The 25002-nt window shown below is 40.2% G+C and overlaps 1 protein-coding gene across 2 annotated transcripts in view; it reads right to left on the bottom strand.

The window, feature by feature from the left end:
• The window catches only part of LOC104588263 (uncharacterized), a 28561-nt gene extending 3948 nt beyond the window's left edge, over positions 1-24613 (bottom strand). Inside the window, exons 1-6 of one of the 2 annotated variants that reach the window (XM_010246120.3) lie at positions 24045-24609; positions 23159-23215; positions 22945-23055; positions 22641-22870; positions 22307-22565; positions 13598-13777 (exon numbers count right to left, since the gene is read on the bottom strand). In XM_010246120.3, the coding sequence (XP_010244422.1) occupies positions 13598-13777; positions 22307-22565; positions 22641-22870; positions 22945-22989 (714 nt within the window). In that variant the 5' untranslated portion in view covers positions 22990-23055; positions 23159-23215; positions 24045-24609. Of the gene's footprint in view, positions 1-13597; positions 13778-22306; positions 22566-22640; positions 22871-22944; positions 23056-23158; positions 23216-24044 lie in introns of both variants that reach the window. The other variant, XM_088891427.1, reaches the window with a different exon arrangement.
• Between the last annotated feature and the right edge of the window lie 389 nt (positions 24614-25002).

Here is a 25002-nt window from a genome sequence, read left to right as displayed (position 1 = left end):
GGCTTGATCTTCCACCGTCCGATCTCCCTGGCTCTCCTTATGCATGAATCTAGGAGTCTTGGATTTCTTGATGCTTCTTGGAGTCTTTGTTGGATCTTGATTGGAGTCTTGAATTCTTGCTAATCTTGGAAGAGTTTTGATAATCTTGGATTCTTGATAAGTCTTGGAGTCTTGGATTAAGTCTTGAATTATCCTTTCTTGACTTATCTTGGACTCTTGTCCTTATCCTAGGAGCTGCCGCCCCTAGGGGTGAGATGGGCCTTGGGATGGACCTCCATCATTCTCCCCCACTTGGAGAGAACTCGACCCCGAGTCGTGACTAGGATAGGCAAGTGTTATCTCTGGCAGGTACCGGTGAAGGTCAGCAACGTTGAAGGTCTTGGATATACCCATATGATCTGGTAGGTCCACTATATAGGCATTATCATTAATCTTCTTCACGGTCTTGTATGGACCATACTTCCGAGGCTTCAACTTGTTGTAGGTACCTATGGGAATTCTTTCCTTCCTTAAGAAGACCATAACCTCATCACCTACATCAAACACTTGAGACCGTCGGTGCTTGTCTACGGCCATCTTGTACTTGGGGTTGGATTGCTCAAGCTTTTGCTTCATGGCCTCTTGGACGGACTGGATTTGTTCTGCCATCTGTTCTGCTGAGATACTGTAGCTGGGTACTCTGGGTAGCTTCACTAAATCCAGTGCATGGTTAGGGACCTTCATGTACACGATGGAGAATGGGTATCTGCCTATAGAACTCTGCACTGCATTGTTGTAGGCGAACTCAGCCTGGGCTATGGCGAAGTCCCACTGTTTTGGCCTCTCCCGACATATGCTGTGAATTAAATTCCCTAAGGTCCGGTTTACCACTTCCATCTATCCATCTGTCTGCGGATGGGCTGTACTGCTGAAATTAAGTGATGAATCAAACAACTTCCATAGGGTCATCCAAAAGTGACTGAGGAACCGTGTGTCACAATCTGATGTGATGGTCTTGGGTACCCCATGCAAGCGGACAATCTCCCTAAAAAACAATCTGGCTGTTGTGGATGCATCTGCTGTTTTCTTGCATGGGAGGAAGTGAGCCATTTTTGAGAATCTATCAACCACCACGAAGACGGAGTCCATGTTCCTCTAGGTCTTTGGCAAGCCTAGGACAAAATCCATGGACAAGTCTTCCCATATAGCAGTAGGAACGGGTAGGGGCATGTAGAGACCTGTGTTCTGGGTTTGTCCCTTAGTTGTCTAACAAACATAGCACCTGCTTACAATGGTAGACACGTCCCTTCTTAATTTCGGCCAATAATATCGCCCCTTAACTGCTTCTACTGTTTTATCCCTTCCCAAGTGTCTTGCTAATCCACCCCCATGCAAATCCCTGATGATCTTTTCGCGGAGGGAGGTGCAAGGGATACACAGTTGTTCCCCTTTCATAAGGAACCCATCATAAATAAAGAAGTCCTCTGCTGGCTGCTTATTCATGCATTTCTCCCATACCTGCTGGAAGTCTTCATCCTGGGCATATAAATCTTTCAGGCACTCAAAACCCACAATCTCAACACTGAGGGTCTTGATGAGAGCTACACGCCTGCTAAGTGCATCAGCCACTTTATTTTGCTGTTCTGCCTTATACACAATTTTATATGGGAACTTGTCTAGGAAGGCAGACCATCTAACATGCAAATCACTTCTTAATTGCTTTTGCCCACTAAGATATTTTAGGGCCTGGTGGTCAGTGTAGAGAACAAATTCTTTTGCAATTAAATAGTGTTCCCATGTTTTCAGGGCTCTAATCACAGCATAAAACTCCTTGTCATAGGTGGACCACTTTCTTCTGGCTTCACATAATTTTTCACTGAAGAAAGCAATGGGCCTCTTTTCTTGGGACAAGCCCCTATGCCAACTCCACTGGCATCACATTCAACTTCAAATAACTTATTAAAATCTGGCAAGGCAAGAACAGGAGCAGAACATAATTTTTCTTTTATGAGAGCAAAACTTTGTTCTTGTTCTTCTCCCCATTGAAATTTACCATTTTTCAAACATTCAGTAATGGGAGCCATGATACTACTAAAATTCTTAATAAAGCACCTATAGAAGGTTGCCAACCCATGAAAACGCCTGACATCTGTGACAGTGGATGGGGTCGGCCACTCCCTAATGGCTTTCACTTTTTCTTCATCTACTTTCACACCATCCTTGCTTATAATAAATCAAAGGAATAATAAATTATCATTCATGAAGATGCATTTCTTCAAATTAGCTTATAATTTATTTTCCCTCAATGTTTTCAGGACCTCCCTAATATGTCCCACATGCTCAGTGATAGATTTGTTGTATATCAAAATATCATCAAAATAGACCACCACAAATTTACCAATGAAGGGGCGCAATACCTGGTTCATCAGCCTCATGAATGTGCTGGGTGCGTTAGTTAGTCCAAAGGGCATGACTAACCACTCGAACAAGCCATCTCTAGTCTTGAAGGCTGTCTTCCATTCATCTCCGAGACGGATCATGATTTGATGATAACCACTCCTGAGATCAATCTTTGAGAAAACTACAGCTCCGTTAAGCTAGTCCAGCATGTCGTCCAGCCTGGGAATAGGAAATTTGAACCCAATGGTGATCTTGTTAATGGCCCTGTTGTCGACACACATTCTCCAACTGTCATCCTTTTTAGGTGTTAATAAGGCAGGTACTGCGCAAGGACTCGTGCTGATTTGAATGTGTCCCTTTTTCAATAATTCTTCTACCTTTTCCCGTAAGATTTCATTCTCCTTAGGACTCATCCTGTAATGTGGGAGGTTAAGTAGACTGGCACCTGGAACAAAATCAATATGGTGTTGTATGTCTCTCATGGGAGGGAGTTCATTTGGTAACTCCTCTAGAACTACATCATTGAATTCATCCAGTAATCCATGTACTTCTATTGGAATTTTATTTTCATCATTAACATCTTCTCCTTTTACTACTAGCAAATGTCTTTCATGAGTATCCTTACATTCTTTAACAAATTCAGCATGATGATGGGTGATGGTAAGCAAATTCTTCTCATGTGTTTTTGGAACAGTTGTAATATTTTTTCAGCTATGTGTAACAAAGTATGACGTGTACCTTCTTTTTCAAGTTGGTAGGTATTCTTCCTACCCATGTGCCTTGCATCTGTATCAAACTGTCAAGGCCTCCCTAACAAAATATGGCAAGCATCCATATCAACAATATCACAATATACTTCATCATGGTACTTATCAATTGAAAAAAGTACCTTGCAGCGTTCTTTCACTCGTATGCCGCCTCCTTCCTTGATCCACCCAATTGTGTATGGGTTGGGATGTTTTTTAGGAATCAGCTGTAATTGTTGGATGACATCCCTGCAAATAATATTCTCCTGACTGCCACTATCAATAAGTAAATTAAATAATTTTCCCTTGACAATACATCTGGTACGAAATAATCTGTCTTTGAGAAGTATCTTTAGTTTTCTAGGACAACATTAATTTTCTGACCACACAAGTATACTCCTCATGTTCGTATGAACCCTCTTCATCCTCCCCATCAGGCCCACAGTATACCTCATCCTCCCTTTCTACCATATTAACTGCCTTCCTCCTGGGACAGTCACTTGATCTATGTCCAACCTCATTACATTTAAAACATTTAATAGGAGCAGGCCTTGCATAAGGGTTACTGGGTTTAGGAGGGTTGGAAGGATTACCTCGAGTATGTCCTCCTGTAGTAGCCTTACCGGCGTTACTGGTGCTTGCCGTGTGAGAGGGTTGCACTGCTGGGACTGATTTGTTCCTGTCGACAGTTGCCAGTCTGTTGTCGCTCCCGCTGTACCAGCGGTAATTATCATTGTGTGCCTTGTCTTGAAACATTAATTCTGCTTTCAAGGCTAGGTTCCTTGCTTCCTGCACACTAAGAACCATTTGTACACCAATTTTGTCCCTGATGGACAGTCTTAACCCGCTCAAATAACGGGTTGCCTGCTGGTTATCACTTTCAGACAACTGGTTTCTTTTTGCTAATCTTAAAAATTCTGATGTGTACTCATTAACACTATGTGAACCCTGCGCACACCGCTGATAAGATTCAAACATATATTGTTCATAGTCAAGAGGTAAAAATCTACCTCTGATTAACTGTTTCATGTGCCTCCAGGTTCGAACAGGACCCCTTCCTTCTCTGATCCGGGTCTCTTTCATCCGTTCCCACCAAACAGATGCGCCTCCCTTTAATCGGAAAGCTACCAGTTTTACCCTTCGTTCCTCTGGTATTTCCATGTAATCAAAGAATCTGTCAACTTCTGTGATCCAATCCAAAAGTCCTTCTATGCCAAGATCTCCACTAAAGGTAGGAATATCTACTTATAAGTTTGAATTCATCATTATTCCTACGGGGATTGAAATTACCTTGATTGTGCCAATTTCTGTCGTTTCTGTCATTGCCGGGAAGAATTGGAGCACCACCAAATTCGAAATCATCACTGTCGTCGTCAAGAACTAGACGTCGGGACGCAGTAGCGACGGGTGGTCTGTTGATGTCTCCTTCGATCTGCTGTGGATTTTCCCGGTTCCGTGGGACAACCTCCCGTAACAAGGTTCGCAGTTGCTCAGTCACCTCTGCCAACTGTTGTTCGATGTTACGTGTGGCCGTGTGTTGTTCTTCAATCGCTCTCCAAACAGTTGGGAACCCCTGATCTCTGTCACGGGGTGGGTTGCGACTGCTACCGTTTGGGTTGGACATGACTGGGCGAATTCCCTACTCTGATACCACCTGACGCAGCATGGAAGCAATGGAAACTGGAGCTGGCTATGCAAGCACTGGGCGATCACTAGCTTCTAGCGAAGAACACCGAATTCTCTAGGAAAGAGAAAAGGTGGCGAAAACTCAAAGAAGAGAACTTGAAGAAATTCTGAAAATCTGAAGTACGAATTGATGATTAATTCTGGGAAAATAGCAGTATTTATAATACATTTAGAAATTGTAAAAGAACTAGGAAAGAACATGAATCTTGATTTTGATCTTGATCCTCTTGGGCTGTCTTGATAAGGTCGAACCCTCTTGTAATTCTTGGGCTTGATCTTCCACCATCCGATCTCCCTGGCTCTCCTTATGCATGAATCTGGGAGTCTTGGATTTCTTGATGCTTCTTGGAGTCTTTGTTGGATCTTGATTAGAGTCTTGAATTCTTGCTAATCTTGGAAGAGTTTTGATAATCTTGGATTCTTGATAAGTCTTGGAGTCTTGGATTAAGTCTTGAATTATCCTTTCTTGACTTATCTTGGACTCTTGTCCTTATCCTAGGAGTTGCCGCCCCTAGGGGTGAGATGGGCCTTGGGATGGGCCTCCATCAGCCTTCTCCAGTTTATAGGTGATATGCTAATGAAACTCTCTTAAGTCTTACCTGCATATTTCCTTCCATAAGGTTGCCCTATGGAAGGAAATATTCATCAAAACTCTAATTATTCATCAAAAAAGGTTGTCCTATAAGATGATTAAGTAGTAAGGAGTCGCAATCATATCCTGACCTCCCACATTTAATGGTTCTCCAGGCCAAGGAGTGTTCCATTCATGATCTGAAAATGTTGTAATCCCACCCTTTCTCCTTGAATGTGTACACTTTTGGCCATTTTCACCTTTACAGGGCCCCATAACCCATTTGATCTGTAATTAGCTCCTAAAGAAAGAGCCAAAAATTTTGATGGGAGTGCACCTTATCTGGCCATTTCAGCAATGTCTAGCACCACAACTGTACTTTGGTATTGACCCACATTTTCGTAAGTTAATATTTAGCCCGTATGCATCTACAAAGTGGCTGAGTATGCATCTTAGGTAAAGGTCTTCATGGGCATCCTCTTGTAAAAGTAATGGCATTGTCTGCAAATTGACGCAATGATGTGATGGGGCTGTCATTGCAAACCTCAAACCTTCAAGCCATCCTCCTGATTCTGCCCACCAGGTCTTCACGGCATCCCTATATGGCCCGATTACCTGAAGCAGTAACCTAGAGCTGGGTTTGATAGGTCCAAGGCTGCTCTTATTCAATTGAGGTTTAAACAAGCCCAATCTGACCACACCTTTTTACTTAATAAGTCTGACAATCTTCTCCCTACTCTTATTGTTTATGTGGATGATATCGTTGTAACTGGGAATTACATCTCTAGCATTGCTGAGGTGAAGCAGTTTTTGAGTAGGACCTACGAGAGCAAAGATATTTCCTAGGGATTTTCTTGACAAAAGGATATGCTTGATTTTCTTAAGGAGACAGGAAAGCTTGATGTTAAGCCTTGGATACTCCTATTGATCTAAAACCATAGGCTTTCTGGTGAAAGTGGGAAACCTAAAGGACAAGGGGAGATTTCAAAAATTGGTTGGCCAACTATTGTATCTATGTATGACGTGACCAGATATTTCCTATGTTGTTAGTGTCATTAGTCAATATATTCATTCTCCCAAGGATGTTCATTCAGCTGCAGCAGAAAGGGTTACGGCCTAGTAGTGCCTACCTTAAGGGACAGCTTAGACATGGCATTCTTTTCTCTAACTATGGCCACATGAGGATTAATGGGCTTACTAATGCAGATGGAGGCTAGCCAGTTCCATGGATGATAGAAGGTCAACTTCATGTTATTGCCCTCTTGTTGCAGGTAATTTGGCATCTTGGAGGAGTAAAAACAATCTGTTGTGGCATGGTCTAGTGCCAAAAATAACTTCTAATTAGCCCATAACACAGTTGTCAAGGAGTTAACCAGATTGTTTTTTGGGCCAGGCCAATCTCAAGGGTGGACCATCAGAAAGTATTAATAATAGTATTGCCAATGGTTTTAGGAAAGGGACTTCTTGAAAAAACAAAAAGGAGTGAGGAAGGTGATCGAGAAGTTGGAAGGGGGGCTTCTGCGGCATTTTCATTTCCAAGCAAGGAACAGAGGAGGAATGGGCGTGGGTTGTTACCAAGTATAAAGGGAAGGAGGCAGTGAATCAGAGAGGTGTTCCAAAGAGTCTGAAAAGCAATAGTGATGTTCAAGGTAAGGAAACTCAAATAGATGAGGGGAAGATTGATCAAGATAAGGGTGCCACTAGGAAAGATGAGAGCAGAGGGGGTAAAGACAAGAAAATCCAACTGACTAATGTTGCAGAGAAGTTTCATGCTTCATAGGTCAAGTTTCATCATTGTTTGAGTGCTGCTTTCGTTAAATCTACAGAATGGATTGATGTGGTTAAATCAGGGCTTGAAGATCAGTATGTGAAAGAGAATGCTAAGATTAATATCGAAGCTGATGTTGAGCATGGTGAAGTCTTGGCTGAGGAAGGTGGCTACAGTAGGGGGTGGGGACGCCAAAGATGGGCTAACAGTTGTTCGTTCAGGAACATTGATGTGGTTTAGAAGGTGAGTTCATAAGTGTGAGGAGAGGATGGGGTTAGAGGTAAGAAGAGGATGGTTGTTCAGCAGGGAGGGTGGACAATGTGTTGAACAAGAGTACAGGTGGTTTAGAGGGTGGACAGGCAGAAGCTGTGGGCAGAGAAGGGGGCAAGGGGTTGAGTTTGGATTGGACAAGGGGTCTTTTGAGTGAGTGGGGGGATTCTACCAGGGTTGTTAGGTTGAATGGTGGTCTGAAACAAAAAGGTTTCAGGGAGGGTAGTGATAATAATGGGAACAGAGAAAGTAAGAGGGGAAAATAGTTGGTTGGGATGATGTAGTCGGTGTAAAAATTGTGAAAGAAGGAAAAAATGCAGGACTTTTTTTTGGGTACTTGGTGCATTGCACCAGTAATAACCCTCCCCTTTCCCCAAATGGGTGGTTGCAGGAATCGATTCCACGTCAATGCTGGAGCGAACCAGCTAACATACCAACGAGCCACCCCTCGGTTGGTTGAAAGAAAAAACAACCAAATGGATTATGTGAGTTTAGATGAAATGCACATAGTAGAGTTTGATTGACACCGATGAGGTTGTGAACAAAGAAGTGGAGGTGAGTAAAACGTTGGGGTTGTCTTTTCTTTGGGGGGGGGGGGGGTGAAGTGTGTGCAAGGAAGGTGTTTAAAGAGCTCGAGGAGAAGGATCAGGAGAGTGATTAATTGGATCTTGGACAAGGTGGTTTTAGTTTAAGGGTTGAAGATATACAAGATAGACAAAGGTCAATTAGATGTGCAGGGGGCATTGACAAAGAGGGTGGAGAGATGGATGCAGTTCAGACCCTTGAGAAGAATGCAGTGTCAAAATCAAAGAGAATCATTGAGAGATCTAAGGACTTTTTTTATCCAAGGGGCTACAGAACGGGGGCAGTCAATCCACCAACCCATAACCCCCCCCCCCCACCCACCCAGGTGCAGGTGGGACTCAATCCCAAGTCTCTGCTACAACCAGCAGGAGACCTTACCAACCAACCAGTTGGCACCTTGCAGAGATCTAAGGACTTGAGAGATTGAAAAGGAGTGTGAACACAGTGAGACACTTTAGTTATCAGAAAAAACATTGAGTTTTTCAAATTTCAAAAGTATTCAATGCATTAAGAGGGGGTTTATTTGGGGTTGGGCCTAACAAGAAAGTGAAGAAAAAAAAGTTAAGAGATTGCTGCTCAAATCATTGGTGGAGATGAGTGTTAGAGCAAAGTAACAAGTTTTTAAGTTCAAGTGTAAATTTGGGTGGGAGGCTGTGGTCTTTTTGTTGATTTGGAGTTGTGATTGTTGTAATGTCCATTTGAGTTTTTGAGGTTGAGATAGGTTCTGGTTCCAGGAACAAGAACCGATGGGTCATATATATATATATATACTAAATAAATTAATATTATATATAATATTTTTAGTAGGTTTATTATAATCAGGACCATTGGGTCAGAGCCGGTTGTCCTGAGAACCGATCAATTTGGTTCTGGATCTAAAATTACAGACCGTATCGGGTCCAGTTCAGTTCTGGTTCCTTAATATTTTTTGTCGGGTAGACTCCGGTTCTGCATGGACCCAACCCTGACCCGACCCATTGACAGCCTTAGGTTAAGATTTTGGCATTGAGTTGTGATTGGGTGGTGGGATGTTTTGTTATTTCTTCTCTTCGGGTGATTGCTGGTCACCTTCCTTGTAACTTTCATTTTTCCTTTTAATAGACTTTACTTTACCTTAAAAAAAATGTTGTATTGTGATAATCAAGCTGCTATTAATATTGCCTATGATCGAGGACAACATTACAGAACCAAGCACATTTAATTAAGTCAGACTAGCATTTTATCAGGAAACGTGTAGTTTCTCAAGATGTTTGTCTTCCTTATGTCAACACAGATAGGCAGCCCGGATTGAGGGAGAGAGTTGAGAGAACGAACTCTTGATGAGCCTGCTATGTATTGTTATTTATTTATTGACTGGCCTGATAGTGTGTTAATGGGCCTAGGGCTGTCAATGGGTCTGGTCTGGGTCGGAATCAGCTGGAACCAGAACCAACCCAACATGAAATATTGAGGACACGGAACCAGACCCAATATGGTCTGTAATTTTTGGACCTGGAACTGAACTGATCAGTTCTCAGGACAATCGGGTCTGACCCGACAGACCCAATTATAATAAATAAAAAATAAATATTTATGTTTAATATATATTAAATATTATATAATACATATTATATACTATATATAGTGTATATATATAATTTATTTATTTAATGTATTATACATTATATATCAGGTCGGGTCTGAATCGGTTCGGGACTAGGTGGAACCGGTTCCGAACCGATAGTAATCGGGACCCTATATCAGGACCCAGAACTGACCCATCTGTTCCAGTTCCTGGAACCAGAACCGGCCCAATCAGTTCAGGTCCGTTGGATCGGACCCGACCAATTGACAGCCCTAAATGGGCCTTAGGCCCTACTTGTATTTTTTATTTAGTTTTATTCACATCGAAGAAGTTAATATAAGTATTAGTGGGTTCTCACCTTAAGATCCATGATCTTGAGGTGATTAAATTTGGATTAAATTTAGTGGATTATTGCTTGCTAAATCACAAGTGTTGTATAGCAAAGATGTTCCCCTTCATTTCTAGGGTGATGCAATAGATAAAGCTGTTTACCTAATAAATAGGATGCCACCCAAAGTTCATCATCTAAGCTTTGTCCCAACTATGTGGCATCAGCTACACGAATCTTATTTTGCCATTCTGTTCTACTCATAACTAATATCCATTGTTGAATTATTTTTTGATAATAAAATAAAAATTTTAAGAGAGAAAAAAGAAGAGGATACAAGAGAGGTGACCAAAAGATCCAGAAGTCACCCGAGCACTTCTAGCCCCCTCAACATGTAATAAATCACTTCTTACGGGTATTGTAAATGGTCTATCTCTACATATGACCAAACCATCTTAGTCTACCTTCTCTTATTTTATCACCCACTGGAGCTCCTAGGCTCCTTCAAATAACTTCAGAAATATAGAATTGGAACAAGACTCTGCAGTAGTGATAAGTAAACTGACAAATAAGGAGATGGTACCATGGAAATAGGATCAAGAGTGGAAAAGTCACTAAATTACAGGCACTTTTTGGTAGAAGGGACTCAAGGGTAGTAGCTGGTTGGTTAAAGAACAAACAACAAGGGCAATGGAAATTTACAGACACCATTACAGAATGGGATAATTACTTATATACCCTGAGGTTTGAGGAAACTACTTATATGTACCCTGTAATTTCAAAAAGTACTTATATATACCTTGTAAGATGGTCCCACATAACACAAATAGGCAATCTGTTAAGGAAACATTCAGGACTGTTTCACATGCCCGTTATTTTTTTCCAAAATCCCAAATGTACCCTTCTATTGTTTATCAAACTAAGATGTTGTGTTTCTGTTACAAACCACTACAGCAATTTCTCATCAGTGACGCATGAGACCACTGCAGTGATCAGGCAAGGAAATCCCTTGGGACTCTTATCCTATGAGCACTCTCTCCTCACTCCTTAGTACCCCAATGTTTTTGTCTCTTGTTGGCACAAAAGGTCAGATTAAGATGTTTTTCTACTTTCAACGGGGGAGCAAGGAAGACCCAAACCTGAGATTGTGGCTCTGCTTTAATCTGGAGAACCGGCTGTGAACGAGGAAACAAAGGTGTGGAGTGCTCGATGAGAAACCAGATGAGAACATAGCAGTGACGGGCTGTAATAGGTTCGGTTTCAGACCTGGCTTTAATGGAGCGGAGATGAAAACCACACAAGTAGATGACCACCAGTGATTGCAGCTACATATTACCAGCCACAGTAATAGATCAAGGTAGATTTCTACCTTCTCTGATGTCAGCCAGGTGAGACTGTTAGTCTATAGCAAGTGACGGAGCTTCAACTGTCAATGAATGGTTCAAACTATAGAGATCCAGGCACATCCTCTGCTTCATCTATAAAATAGTGTAGAGGGTGACCTCCGCTCGGCGGCAGTAATGAAGAGGGAAGAGGAAGTAAATAAGTAAGACAAGGTGTTTGATGGTTGATAGTGACAATGGAGATGCAGTTGGTGACAGTGGCTCAGTTACAGTGGAAGTGGAGCTTATTTCAACAGTTGATGATGCTCAGTTTATGATTTGACTGCAGTAGCAATGGAGAATGGGGGAAATGAAAAAGAAAAGGAAATAGAAGAAGAAAAGTGGAGAAAATGGGAAGATATCAATTTTGATTAATTTTTAGAAGGGAGAAACCTAAGAGAACGAGATGATTGGCAAATTTGTAGGAATTTCTTAAGGGGCAAATGAAGAGTGCTCGATTTCAGGAGGAAAGGCCCATCGTCGTTTTCTGTTGCTCATCCTCAGCGACCACCGTCCTTGAATCCTTCTTTGTTTTGTTTAAGTGGGTGCCCATTACTGTTCTGAAAATACCACCACGAAGAAGTGGGAAGATATCAATTTTGATTAATTTTTAGAAGGGAGAAACCTAAGAGAATGAGACGATTGACAAATTTATAGGAATTTCTAAAAGGGAAAATAAGAGTGCTCGATTTCAGGAGGAAAGGCTCATCAATGGTATATTTTGAAAATTTAATTAACAGTTAAGGACATCTTGGCCCTTTACGTTTTGTCTGCTATGTTTAACGTTTGAAAGGTCAACAAGGTACATATAAGTAACTTTTGGAACTATAGGGTATATATAAGTAATTTTTTAAACTATAGGGTATATAAGTATTTTTTGAAACTGTGGTATATACAAGTAGTTTCTTCAAACCTCAGGGTATATAAGTAATTAACCCTTAAAGAACTGCAGTGCTTGATTTGGGAACTGAATGTGACCCTCAATTGGGTTTTTAGATCAGCCAAAGGTTAGACTGACACATTAGAAAAACAAGGGGCAAAAAGGGAACATTTTCCACGGGCAAAATGTAGGGTCTGTTTGGTTCACAGTCAGAATTGGAATCAAAATCAGAAATGGAATGGTCAATTCCCATAGTCTGTTTGGTTCAGACAGGAATGGGAATCAGCAGGAATGAGATTTCATTCCCAAGGGAGGGGGATGGAATGGCCATTCCCTCAAATGGGAGAATGCCATTCCACCAGGAATGGGAATGGGATTCTGATTCCACCCAACCAAACAGTTGGAATCGGAATAGCCCATTCTGATTCCAATTCCAGACCCCTATTCTTACAAACCAATCACAGCTGTAATTAATGATCAAAACGGGGCTGGGGGCTGCCAGTCCAAATCAAGGGTTTCTGTTTGACTGTATATTATACATAGCCCATTCTTTTATTCACTTAATAAAAGTCGTAACCTTGCCAATTAAAAAATATTAAAATTGTGAAGTTGTGAACCATGACAGAGAAAAGCTGAATGGATCACAAAGATACCAACCAGACAATTTCAAAACTTGAATTTCAATTCACAACAAAGAAACTTCCTCCTATTTTCTTAAAACTGAATTAATATCCAACGTAAAGTTAAATATGATGAGGACTGAGGAATAATCATGCTAAGGCATTCAGGAAGTTGAGGGTTCACCACTTACATGGATCCTGCCGACAAAGAAGGCAAAGCAACAATCAGAGTTTACAGATAACACAATTATGCTTTTGACTGGGGTTCACATGGACAGTCAGGTGGATGACGGCTCTATTAATTCACCAAAAAATAATGTGCATATCTGATGGTTTACAATCATTTGATGTGCTGATTTCCATAGAACTTTTGAATGTGAATCATCCAACAGTGGTGCAGAATTCTCTGAACATGGACCACATGGAAGTAATGCGGTCCAGACCAAGATAAATGCGTACGTGCATATCGTGAGGGAGGGAGGGAGAGAGAGAGAGAGAGAGAGAGAGAGAGAGAGAGAGAGAGAGAGAGAGAGAGAAGGCACATTAATTCTGAATGCTGATAGAAGATCACTTTTGTTGGATTGGATGATGACTCATCTGGACATCAAGGATACCTCTAGAGTATTCTTCAGTGATCAGTATTGGACTAAACAAGATTATATGCATGTGCATCTGCGATGTATGTCTCTGAGACATTTGTTTCACTCTGTAGTTGAGTGTTTTCTCAACACTCTCATCTCATGTACATTACCATTTTTTAGTTTAATAAAATTATTGTTTTATTATCAGAAAAACTAGAATGAGAGAGAGAGAGAGACCTCTTCCTTCGTATGCACATGAGACTTGTGTGTGCCATTCAGCTGCTTTGCATCTTTGTCAAAAACATTTGCCAGTACAGAGATAAGTCTTCGCAAAAGATTTTTCCGGAATAGAATTATCACAGAAACCCCCTTCCACTTGAAATAGTTAGCAATTTGCTGGTGATAATCCATAACAGCCTAAAAAGATATAATCCATAATTTAAACAGAAGGAATATCATAGAGATAGAACATTTTATGCATTTATCCAATGAAATCAATACAAGACATAGCATCAATTTATATAATTAGTGTTTGATCAAAATTAAACTGTAGAGCATCTACATTTGAGTATAATACAAATATATAGCCTCAATTTACTCTACAATATCAACTTCAGTGATACAATTGTCAAAAAGCATAGAGACTGGGACACATACTGCAAGACATGCTTTTCAAACAGCAAAAAACACAATCCAACAATTTACTGTTAGAGGAGATTGTAGAGATAGTGAGCCAAATGGCCTTTCCTCTTTATTTGTTCCCTTATCAGTCTTTATTTTTGGGTTAACGGGCCTCCTTTTTATTGGCGTGTCATTGAACCAGCTGCCCTATGCCGGCACTCTTGTAATTGTACCTAAAGTTATGATTGGTTCTAATAAAACACAATTGGGGCACTGAGAGAGAATGAATAGCTCTCTTCTCTTCCTTTTCTTCTTTCTTCTGAGCTTCTTCCCTTTTCTCTCTCTTTTCTCATTTTCTTTAATTCAGGATCAGATTTATTGCTGGTTTGGTTTTCAACTTGGTATCAGAGCATGTCTCACTTTCTTCTTAGGCCCATGCACAGCGTGTATGGAGAATTGATTGATGATTGACTGGTGGTTTATGTAGCCTAATTGGAGGAGGAATACACATTCAGATTGAGGCCCAAGACAGGCTCTTGTAGATTTTCCTAAAAACCCTAGCTAACTGGAGAAAGCGAACTAGGGTTCTAGAGACTGATTCAGGTTGGTGCTTGGGGCTTGAAAGGAAGCTTTTTGATCAATTTTGAGATCGATTCAGGTTGGTGAGGATTCTGGAGTTCCTGGAACAAGCTGCCACAATTTCTCTTCTTCTCCCAGGCTGAGGGTTTTGTGAAACCCTAGACTGAGGTGATAGAGGAGTTGTTTTCACTTCAGGTTGGTGTTTTGTGGTTAGTAGTACCATATTCTTGTTTTCATTTATTTTAGGGAAATTTTTCTTAAACTGCCCTTAGGGTTCCATCACAATGCGCTCACATGCTACATGACTGTTATATTTTGAGAAAATGACAGTAATACCCTTTCCGATACCAGTATTGATTTATCATTGAAACCTTTTCCAGTGCCGGGGTGTTTTCAGTAGCTCTCTCTCTCCAGTGAAGTTTTGAAATTCAGCAGGGAGCTTGTCACTGCGCATTTCTGGAAGCAAAATCGCAGAATAATTCATTAAAACGACTTGACCTGCTTCGGTGGTTGCAACATGTTGTTCATGTAGCTTCTTTACAGCTACAACCCACCTGTCATAGAGCTGGCGGAGATAGACGGATTGCGGCATATTGCTTGTGTATCTAAGCCTCCAAAGTTCTAACCAACCAGAACAGAGAATAGAGAATTTTAACTTTTCAAACGAAAAATAGAAATCTGACAGTTAAAAGGGGATCTAATGAACATTCTACAACTTTTCCAAGTTTTCTTTCTGAGATTGATGATGATTTCTTTTGGTAGGTGGGATTTTGCTCTACTTTTTGTTTGGGATTTGGGAAGGAACCCACCTCAAGTAGACCATTGGGGCTTGGGGGATCGTGGGAGACAATCAGAGCATTAGACCAGCCTGTTCATTTCTAAGAATGATTTCTACGGTGCAGATAGTTGTAATGGCGCTTACTGTTATCGACAAATCAATTGACAGGAAATACAAGACAGGTTATGTATGGCAAGATTTGGTGGATGACGACAGCCAAGGACGCAGATGGAGACGGAGACAGAGATGGAGATGGAGATGGAAAACGGAGGCAGAGACAAAAACGGAGACAGAAATGGAGATGGAGACAAAGCAACCTATAGACTCTGGGTTTGGTCAAGGAGGGTTTGTACTCTATAGAGACATTATTAGATGCAATGACTATTGTGAAACTAGACGATACCAACTTTTGGCTAGGTCTCAGTTAGTGAGAATTCATGTCTGCAATAGAGGAAAATAGGGGTACATCATTGTTAGTAAGAAGAAACCTAAGAAGGATGACCCTACTTATGAGAAGTGGATGCAAGAAAACTACAAAGTTATAGGATGATTAGTTCTATGCAGCCTCATGTCAACCAACACTAAGATTCTAGCAAAAGATGAGGTGACCCTATCTCAAGCATATGCTTTGATTAGTAGTGAAGAAAGCAGAAGACAAGTTCAGATGGTAAAAGATCCAATTGACTGCTTTGACAATGTCAAGATGAAGCCAAATGTTGCTAATGAGAAGAAGGATGTTGTGTGTGAATATTATAAGAAATTCCAGCACACAAAGGACACCTATTGGAAGTTGCATCCAAAGCTTTTACCTGCAAGGTTCAAGAACAGTAATAATGGCAAAAAGAACAGGAGTAGGAGAGGCAGTAATGCTAATGTAGCCACCTCTTTAGAGAATGAAAAGGGGCCTAGTGGTGAGAAGTATGTAGGGAGCAGCTTGCAGCCACCAGAGCAAAGTATGAGAGATATGGCCAAATCATCATTCACTTAGAGTCTACTGCTACAGCTCTTACTCCTCCAAGCAACGGCTCTTCTTCTGCTTATGCACACTCATATATTCATCCCACCACAAACCATGCTTCCATCTCAGGTAATCATAGGGTCCCCTAGATAATAGATTCTAGTGCTTTTAGTATATCCCATTTATTTACTCCCTACCAACTCCTATCTGGCCAAAACAAAATTTCCCTTGTTTTTTGATGAATGAATAAACATTTTATTAATCTAGAAAATTAAGAGTTACAGGCAGCCCGAGGAGATGAACATAACTACAAGGTAGCCCAAAATAAAAATAAAAATAAAAATAAAAATAAAAAAATCCCAAGAGACCCCCTGTTTAGCAAGTGAGTCAGCCATCAAATTTGCTACGATGGTTCATTTGCTCCCATCTCAGGCAAGGGAGACATCAGGACCTCAGACTCCCTTACCTTGTCTTTTGTCCTTCACATAACGTAACCTTTTGACATACTTATTATGTTTTTCAAGACATGAAATCTCAGAAGGTGATTGAGAATGGCCATGAAGCGAATAAGATACACCTGCTAGGCATGCTTGAGCAAAGCCAAGTACCACCTCAAAGAGCAACCTTTGGATGAAATGTGTTCGAGTCAATTAGTTGTGTCATGTTATGTCACTATTGCCTAGGTCATATTTCTTTTTACTTGTGAGTTTTATGAATTCTCAAAGCATCGTAGAAACTCTTACCCCACAAGTAACAAAAGATCTACTTTCCCCTTTAATATTGTTCACTCTGATGTGTGAGGGCCTTACCATTTACCTTGCATGGAGGGGTGATCATAGGCCGAGCTGGGCTTTGCACTTATGATATGGGCTCCCGAGTTCCAAGCTTGAAACATAAGCCTGGGTCCAAGCTGAGCCAAGCCTATGTCATCTATATATAAAATATTACATATATATAATATTTCATATTAAATGGCATATAATATGCATATAAATTTACTTTATACATTATATAATATAAAATGTTATATATAATATATTATAAGTGTCATACTATAATATTTATGTAGAAAATATATAACATAACATAAGATAACATATATACATGTGTATACATTATATAAAAAATACATATCTTTACATATATGTGGTCCAACCCGAGCTTGGGCCAGGCTTGAAGTATCAGGCTAGGTCAAGCTTGAACACAAAACCAAGGCCCAAGCCTGAAATTTCCAAGTTGGGTCGGGCTGTAATCATCATCCCTACTTGCATGGGTGGCTATAAATACTTTATTTTGTTTATTGATGATTTCTCCCATTATACCTAACTTTACCTTATGCGTTCTCATATTAAAGTACTAAAGCTTGTAAAGCAATTCGATTTGTACTCATCCAGTTTGATACCCGCATCAAAATATTTCGATCAAACAATGCTAAGGAATATTTTGAGAAAGACATTAGCTCTTATATTAAGAAATTTTGGGGTTGTTGGGGTTGTTCACCAAAAAAGGCAAGTGGGCAGCAACCCCTCATATTATTTATATTAGGGCAGCCATAATAAAAGGGGAAAAGATAGAGCTACCCCCAAACACTAAACCAAACATAAAACAGCATAAAAACAGTATATCGATAGTATAAAGGACACTACAAAAGACCCCCTCACGTTGGATTACACAATATCAATCATTCCCAACTTGTTACAAAGCTCAACATGACGAACAGAAACTCCTTTTTGTGAAGATGTCACTATGTAAGCTAACTAGTTTGTGAAAGTAATGTAAAGAGTACAAATTTCACCCATCTCCAACTTCTCTTTGATAAAGTGCTCATCTAATTCAATATGCTTTGTTTTATCACGAGGAACAAGGTTGTGAGTATTGCATGATACCAAGGGCAATGGCAGCTTTTTTTATCAATAAACATGTATTTTATTTAAATTTCAGATTGTAAACAGCTTATACAACTTGGTGATGGGACTGTTGATCCCTTTAATCACTCTATTCTATCCCTCATTACAGTGCAGCCCAAAATAATTGTTGTCTCAAATCTCAATGCCCCTGTTTTGATAAACAATCAGCTAGCCCATTTGCACTCCTTCAGACCCATTTAAATTCAGCCTCGACCTCCTTTGCAATTTTCTCCTGTTCCCTAATCACATGTTTAAACGTCCACGGGGTATGGCTGTTGTTTGCTGCCCAGGAAATTACTACTTTTGAGTCCCCTTCCACCTCAACATGTTTGTATCCTAACTGTTTGGCTAGCTTTAAACCTTGTAGTAATGCCAAAAGTTCAGCCTTCAGTGAGTTTTTTGTGCCAATCAGTCCTGAGAACATACCCAATATCCTCCTTTCAGAATTTCTGAATACTCCTATTCCTAGAAGGCCCGGATTTCCAAAGGAGCTCCCATCAAAATTCAGCTTCACTTTATTGCCTTCTGGTGGCTTCCGCTCCAGCCTTACTTTCTCTCTTACTCTCGACGACTGTGCTTATTTCAGACCAGGTTCTTAGCATGTCTGTGACTGAGAAGACTTGAAAGCTATCCAAGGATTTTACCCAATGAGCTACTTTCACCTTAATGCTGTCAATCACTTCCTCTACTATTTTGCTTCTTTCCAAGAAAATCCTGTTATTCCTCTCCTCCCATACTATCCAACAAATTGTTGCTTTTGTTGCTTTCCACATTACCGTCCCTCTTTTCTTTCATTGTCTCAAGAAGTCACGGTTGAAGAGTCTTGCCACATCTTAAGGGGGAGCCCACCTACAGCCAAAGAGAGTACAAAAGAATTCCCAAATTCAAAGCACAAAAGAACATGATATCATTAAATGAGATAGGGTCTCACCACTTTCCTTACACAGCACACATGAGGAGAAAGGCAAATGTATGGCCTTCTTCTTTGCAGCATATCACAAGTGTTTACCTTACCAAGGAATATTTCCCAACAAAAGGCTTTAATCTTTGGGGAAATAGGCTTGCACCAAATTTCATTCACAAGGAAATCCCCACCTAGGGGGTTGGGGGAAGCAAATGCTCTGAAGAAAGAAGAGCAAGAAAAGAGACCGTCTGGAGAGCCTACCCAGATTCTAGAATCTAGGTATAAGGCCATTGGGTTGGTCATAGGAAGCCCCAATTCAAGGAGAGTGTTCTTCACCCATAGCGTTTCAATCACCCCATGTGCCATTACACAGTACTCAACTTCTGCACTTGAATGAGCCACCACTTATTGCTTCTTACTTTTCCATGTTACTAAATTTCCTCCCACAGAAGTGCAATACCAAATGTTGACCTCCTATCATCTAGGAAGTATACCTAAACTACATTTATATAGGTTTCAACCTTCTAGCGCCCATTGTTAGCATACAATATGCCTCTTCCAGGGTGCTTTTTTAAATACCTCAAAACCCTTTTAGCAGCTAAAACATATGAAGTCTTTTTATCAGTAAAACATATGAAGTGTTAAAGCATGCACATGCTAACTGAGGACACCAATGACATATACAATATCTGGCCAAGTCATAAAGAGGTACAACAACAGCCTAACAAGTCTTTGGAACTGTCTTTCATTCACAATTGTATCTCCTACACCATCTCCTAGCTTGTGGTTAGGTTTAATAGGAGTGTAAGTTGGTGTGCACCCAAGTTTACCTGCATCCTATAAGAGATCCAAGATATGCTTTCATTAGGAAATGAAGAAGCCTTTCTTGGGCCTAGCAACCTTAATCCCAAGGAAATATTTGAGGGGACCTAGATCTTTTACCTCAAACTATGAGCAAGTAACTGTTTCAACTTATATATCTCAGCCTCCTAGTCACCCGTGAAAACAATATTATCCACATACAAGTTTCTTGCCTTCCCTCTTCACAAACATTGTATGGTCTAATTGGCACTGTTTAAACCCCATTTGTTGAAGAGCATTGTTGAACTGGCCAAACCAAGCTCTTGGTGACTACTTCAACCCATACAAAGAATTCCTAAGACGATAGGCAAACCTTCCCTCCACTTCCCTTCTCATGAAAACCTAAAGGTTGAATCATATATACTTCTTCCAAGTCCCCATTCAAGAAGGCATTCTCCACATCAAGTTGATGAAGATGTCATCCTAAATTGCTTGCCAAGGACAATAAAACCAGTACGGAGTTCATCTTTGCAACAGGTGTAAAAGTTTATGTATAATCAACACCATACATATGTATGAAGCATTTAGCTATAGAGTTTAGCCTTAAATCTCCCAATAGACCCATCCGCTTTGTGCTTTACTATGAAGACCCACTTACACCCAATAGGCTCCTTCCCTTCAAGAAGATCAACTAGTTCCCACATGTTGTTCTTATGTAGGACATTAATCTCTTCTAGCATAGCTTTAATCCATTCAAAGATTCTATGGCCTCTATAAGAGATTTAGGGATAGAAACACTAGACACAACAAAAATGCAAGCACGATATGAAGGAACAAAGAATTAAGAGAGGCATAACGAGCAATAGGGTGCCTAATGGTGGAGATCTGACACCCTCACAATGGACAATAAGAACATCAAGGCCATTAATGATAGCGTAAAGGTAAGGGAACAATACCTAGTTGTGAAGAAGATGGACTACAATGTGGATCTGCCTCCTAAGAGTCCATTGGCATTGATTGCACAACTTTTGGTTGCTCTACACTTTGATATACATATTAGACCTAATGACGATGACAATCACGAAAAAAGTCCACGTCTATCTTGCATAAAATGTCAAGCCTTCCCCCTCTGCACCTAAAGTCAATTAGTTCATTTGAAACTAGGACTCCATTCAATACCTCTCTCCCTAGCATAAATGCATTCTAAGGGTTAAAAATAAAAACAGCCAGCACCTCCTTCAACTCACATGCAAATATTTTCCCTAGTATTTTGTAGAAACCACTGATCAAGTTTATTGGCCTATAATCTTTCAACTCCACTACCCCCTCAATTTTCGGAGTTAGAGTAAAGAAAATCACAATTAAGCTTCTCTCCAACATTGTACACCTATGAAATTCTTTCATCCCGTTCATCATGTCTTGCTTCAGCTTGTCCCAACACTTCTTGTAAAATAACAAAGTGAAATCATCATAACTTAGGATTTGTCCCCATCAATCTCATTAGTCATCCACCACCCCTCTCCTTAAATGGGTTCTCTAACTCATCTCTTTTCCTTGTGTGTCCAACTTCCCAAAACTTACCCTTTTTAGAGTCAGTCTTCTCCATTCCTCCTTGTAAAGCCACTTGTAATAGTTTATAGCTAAATCAAATATGTTCTTTGACAATGGCAATAGAAGAAAGGAAGTATAAATCACTAGGATCCATTTGAATATGACATACCCAATACAAATCCATCCAGTAGGACACACACACACACAGACAACAAAATTATAGCTACATGCTTATACAACAAAAGTACCATAAACAGCTAACCTTGGAGAGTGGTTCCCCAATACATCCTAAATCATCCAACACCATCTCATGCCAGATTATCAGCCAGTTTTGCTGATTTCCAAATCCATCTAAATGAGATGTTTACCAAGGATATCAAAGCCGAAGCCTTTCTGATATAATGACAAATTCCAAGAGCCTTCCACCTCATCTCTAGAGCAGCTTATAACCACATAAGACTAAGAGTCCCTTTCCACCTCCATCTGAGATGGTCCTACCATGGTCAATGGTTGAAGGCCCTAAAGCATTGATCCATCTAATCACCACCAACGAGACATCCTCCACCACATGCTCAAGGTTTAGTGAATGCATCAACATGAGGCCTTGGTGTAGGGACAGGTTCTTTGCTCTTGCAGTCTCCAATACCCAATTGGGGCAACAAAGACATAGAGAGACTAAAAGTAAATTATATTCTGCATCACCCCATAATCACAGGGCATAAGCTTAATCAGTATCACTTTTCTCATAATTAATGCAACTTTATAGTATATATCATGAAAATAAAAGTAGACATTGTACATGAAAAGACACGGGAAAGATAATAAAGAATAGAAAATTAAAATAAACCTGGTTCAGCATCCACTTGAACCCAACTGCAGCCACACATTCATTTTTAGCGGCACTACTATTCCATTCTAAGTTATAGATGGTATCCAATGTTGTTAGGATGGACGAAATATTGCTTCTCCTTTGTTTTGAAGAGAAGATTTCCCCATTAGAACTAATGTTTGGGTGACTGTTCAGCAAGGTCTCAAACCACCCGCTTCCAGATCTCTGCATGGATAAAATAACAAAGAATCGGACAGGGGTACATGCACATTCCGCCCTGTCAAAAGTCACTCATGAATTAAACCTTGCAAATAAGGCAAAAAAATCATAAACAGTAATGACATTGTACAACCTGCTATAAGTTCTGGGTTGTGGAAAATGCACAAAGGGGGTTTCCTCAGGTGGGATGCTATGTATATCACAATGTGTCCCAGCCTTCCCTACAACCAGAGGGGTATTGTTTGGCTTTATCTGTCTCAGGCTTACATAGCAAATGTACACTCCAAACGCCATTACAAAGAAAAAAAGAACCATACGCAGAACAAATGGTGCCCTTTTTGAGGTCTTGAATGAAAATATGTTCTGCAAAGGGAAACAAAAACAGTTAGAAGGTTGACAATACGGGGGGAAAAAATCAAACATCACATGGAATTTACCTCCTTTTCCATTGTCCTGTCTCTCACATGAAAATTTACAAGCATGGAACATCATCTCATCCTACTTTCTTGCTTCTCTATGACCAGAATAATATATCTCATCCATAATGCCTGGCAAAAGATTTCAATATTTCGCATTATTATTGCATTATGCTGATGAAAAGATAGGATGGCATTTCAAGAATCTACAAAACTAAAAATAATGCAAAATTACCAATTCAGAGAATGATCACTGTGTTGGATATTCTTCGGTGCTAAATCTCCAAATAGACTGAAAACACAAAGAAAGGGAAAAGAATCAGCATTACAATTTTAAGTAGTACAAAACTACCAACAAAACAGAAGTTCTTCCTTTTTTCAAATCAATTTATCATTTCAGTAAGAATGATAATAGACTGAACAAAGTAGATGAAGTTTGCCTCTAACAATTTTTTTTTTCTTTTTTTCTTTTGTTCTGGGGATGATTATTAAATGTCAATAAATTCAGTGGACCAAATGAATCCATTACCTAATTGAAGAATCATCTAATTGTAACTGAAAGGGATGCCTGAGGAGACATGTACATTTACTATCTCATCAGGAATAACTTACAACATCAAGGAATAATCAAGACATGTCAATGAGACAAGATGCTTATGTATTTGGACTACTAATCAAGACATGTCATCAAGATGAGCTCTTAGTTACTAAGGTGGGTGCGTTTGTGCTTCATATATAGTATAGGTGTCCATACACTGTAATATATATACTATATAAAAAGCTTATATCCTAGCATTGTGCAAGAAACTGGCACTGTGGACATCTCCATTGCATGAACACTACTTCGCTGTTCCCACTGCAACACAAGATCGTATATACTTGATTCTCTGTTATTTCCATTCACCATAACTCCAATCCCTCCATGTGACCATCTCCCATTCCCAAAAGTATAACTCTTGAAAATGAACAAAAGGGCAACTTTAACATGATTTGCCATGAAACTTTTCAACCGAAATGTCGGTCGTTTTTCATTAGTCAGGTCAAATTTCTTAATTGGGACAATCAAAATCAGAAAGGAAAAAAAGAAAAGAAAAGAAATACAGTACGGTAATTCAGCTTACCAGGACGGTTTTCAAGCGAGTTCCGACCATTTCTTTACCCCTTTTTGGCAAATGCCCCTAGAGCTCTAGAAATACCATCGATATCGAAGTACCAAAGGCGCAAAACCCTGAAGAAATTCCTCTAGTCTCTGCTCAGCGGACAGCAACAGTGAAAGGCGCAACGATCGTAAGGAAGAAAGCGCGTGAGACTAAAAACAGTGACGCAGACGCAGTCAAGGACACAAGAATCGCAACTCGTTTCTGACCGGAAATGTCCGGTTTCGATCAATGTTTAAAACCCAAGGGGTGTAGTACTGTAGATCAGTACTAAAGCTCAAGTGCTTGACTGAGCTAGGAAGCTACTAAGAGCCCGTTTGCGAGGGTTTTTAGCTTTGATTTTACCACCAATCTCACGAGTCGGGATCTCCTGCCCACGCCTACCCACAATACACTATTCCCGTGAATTAAGAACATCTCCCCCGACATAATATTATGCAGAGGATGAGGTATTCTCTATGTATAACTGCAATAAATGTATTTCACGGAAGCTTCAGCATTTTTTTTAAGGCAGGCTTCAGCAATTTAACCTATATTTTTTTTATGAATGGGTATTTTACCAAATATATAGCTTGTAAGCTTTTTCATGTGTGTGTCCAACTTGCAGAGTGATTATGGCTTAACGGGTGAGATCTTCGGCAGAGACTCCAGATCAATTCCATTCCCACTGCCACTAGGGTTGGTGCCTGGGTGGGCAAGGGTTTGGGGAATGGGGGCCACCCCATTGTATAAACCGAAGAATATAAGTACAAGTGAGGGGTGAGTGGGTATGATAGCCGGTTCAGTCTAGCATAGACACTGATTTGATTCTTGCAACTACCAAATTTGAAAAGCGGGATTATTAGTGTGGACCTGTGGTATATAAACAAAAAAAAGAGAACATAACTACCCAAAAAATTGCAAAGCAAGAAGCCACAGTTGG

This window comes from Nelumbo nucifera, chromosome 7 (assembly GCF_055504915.1).
Source record: "Nelumbo nucifera cultivar China Antique chromosome 7, China Antique-T2T, whole genome shotgun sequence".
Classification (NCBI taxonomy): domain Eukaryota; kingdom Viridiplantae; phylum Streptophyta; class Magnoliopsida; order Proteales; family Nelumbonaceae; genus Nelumbo; species Nelumbo nucifera.
Note: the sequence above shows the minus strand (reverse complement) of the source record. Positions and strands in the feature narration are given on the sequence as shown.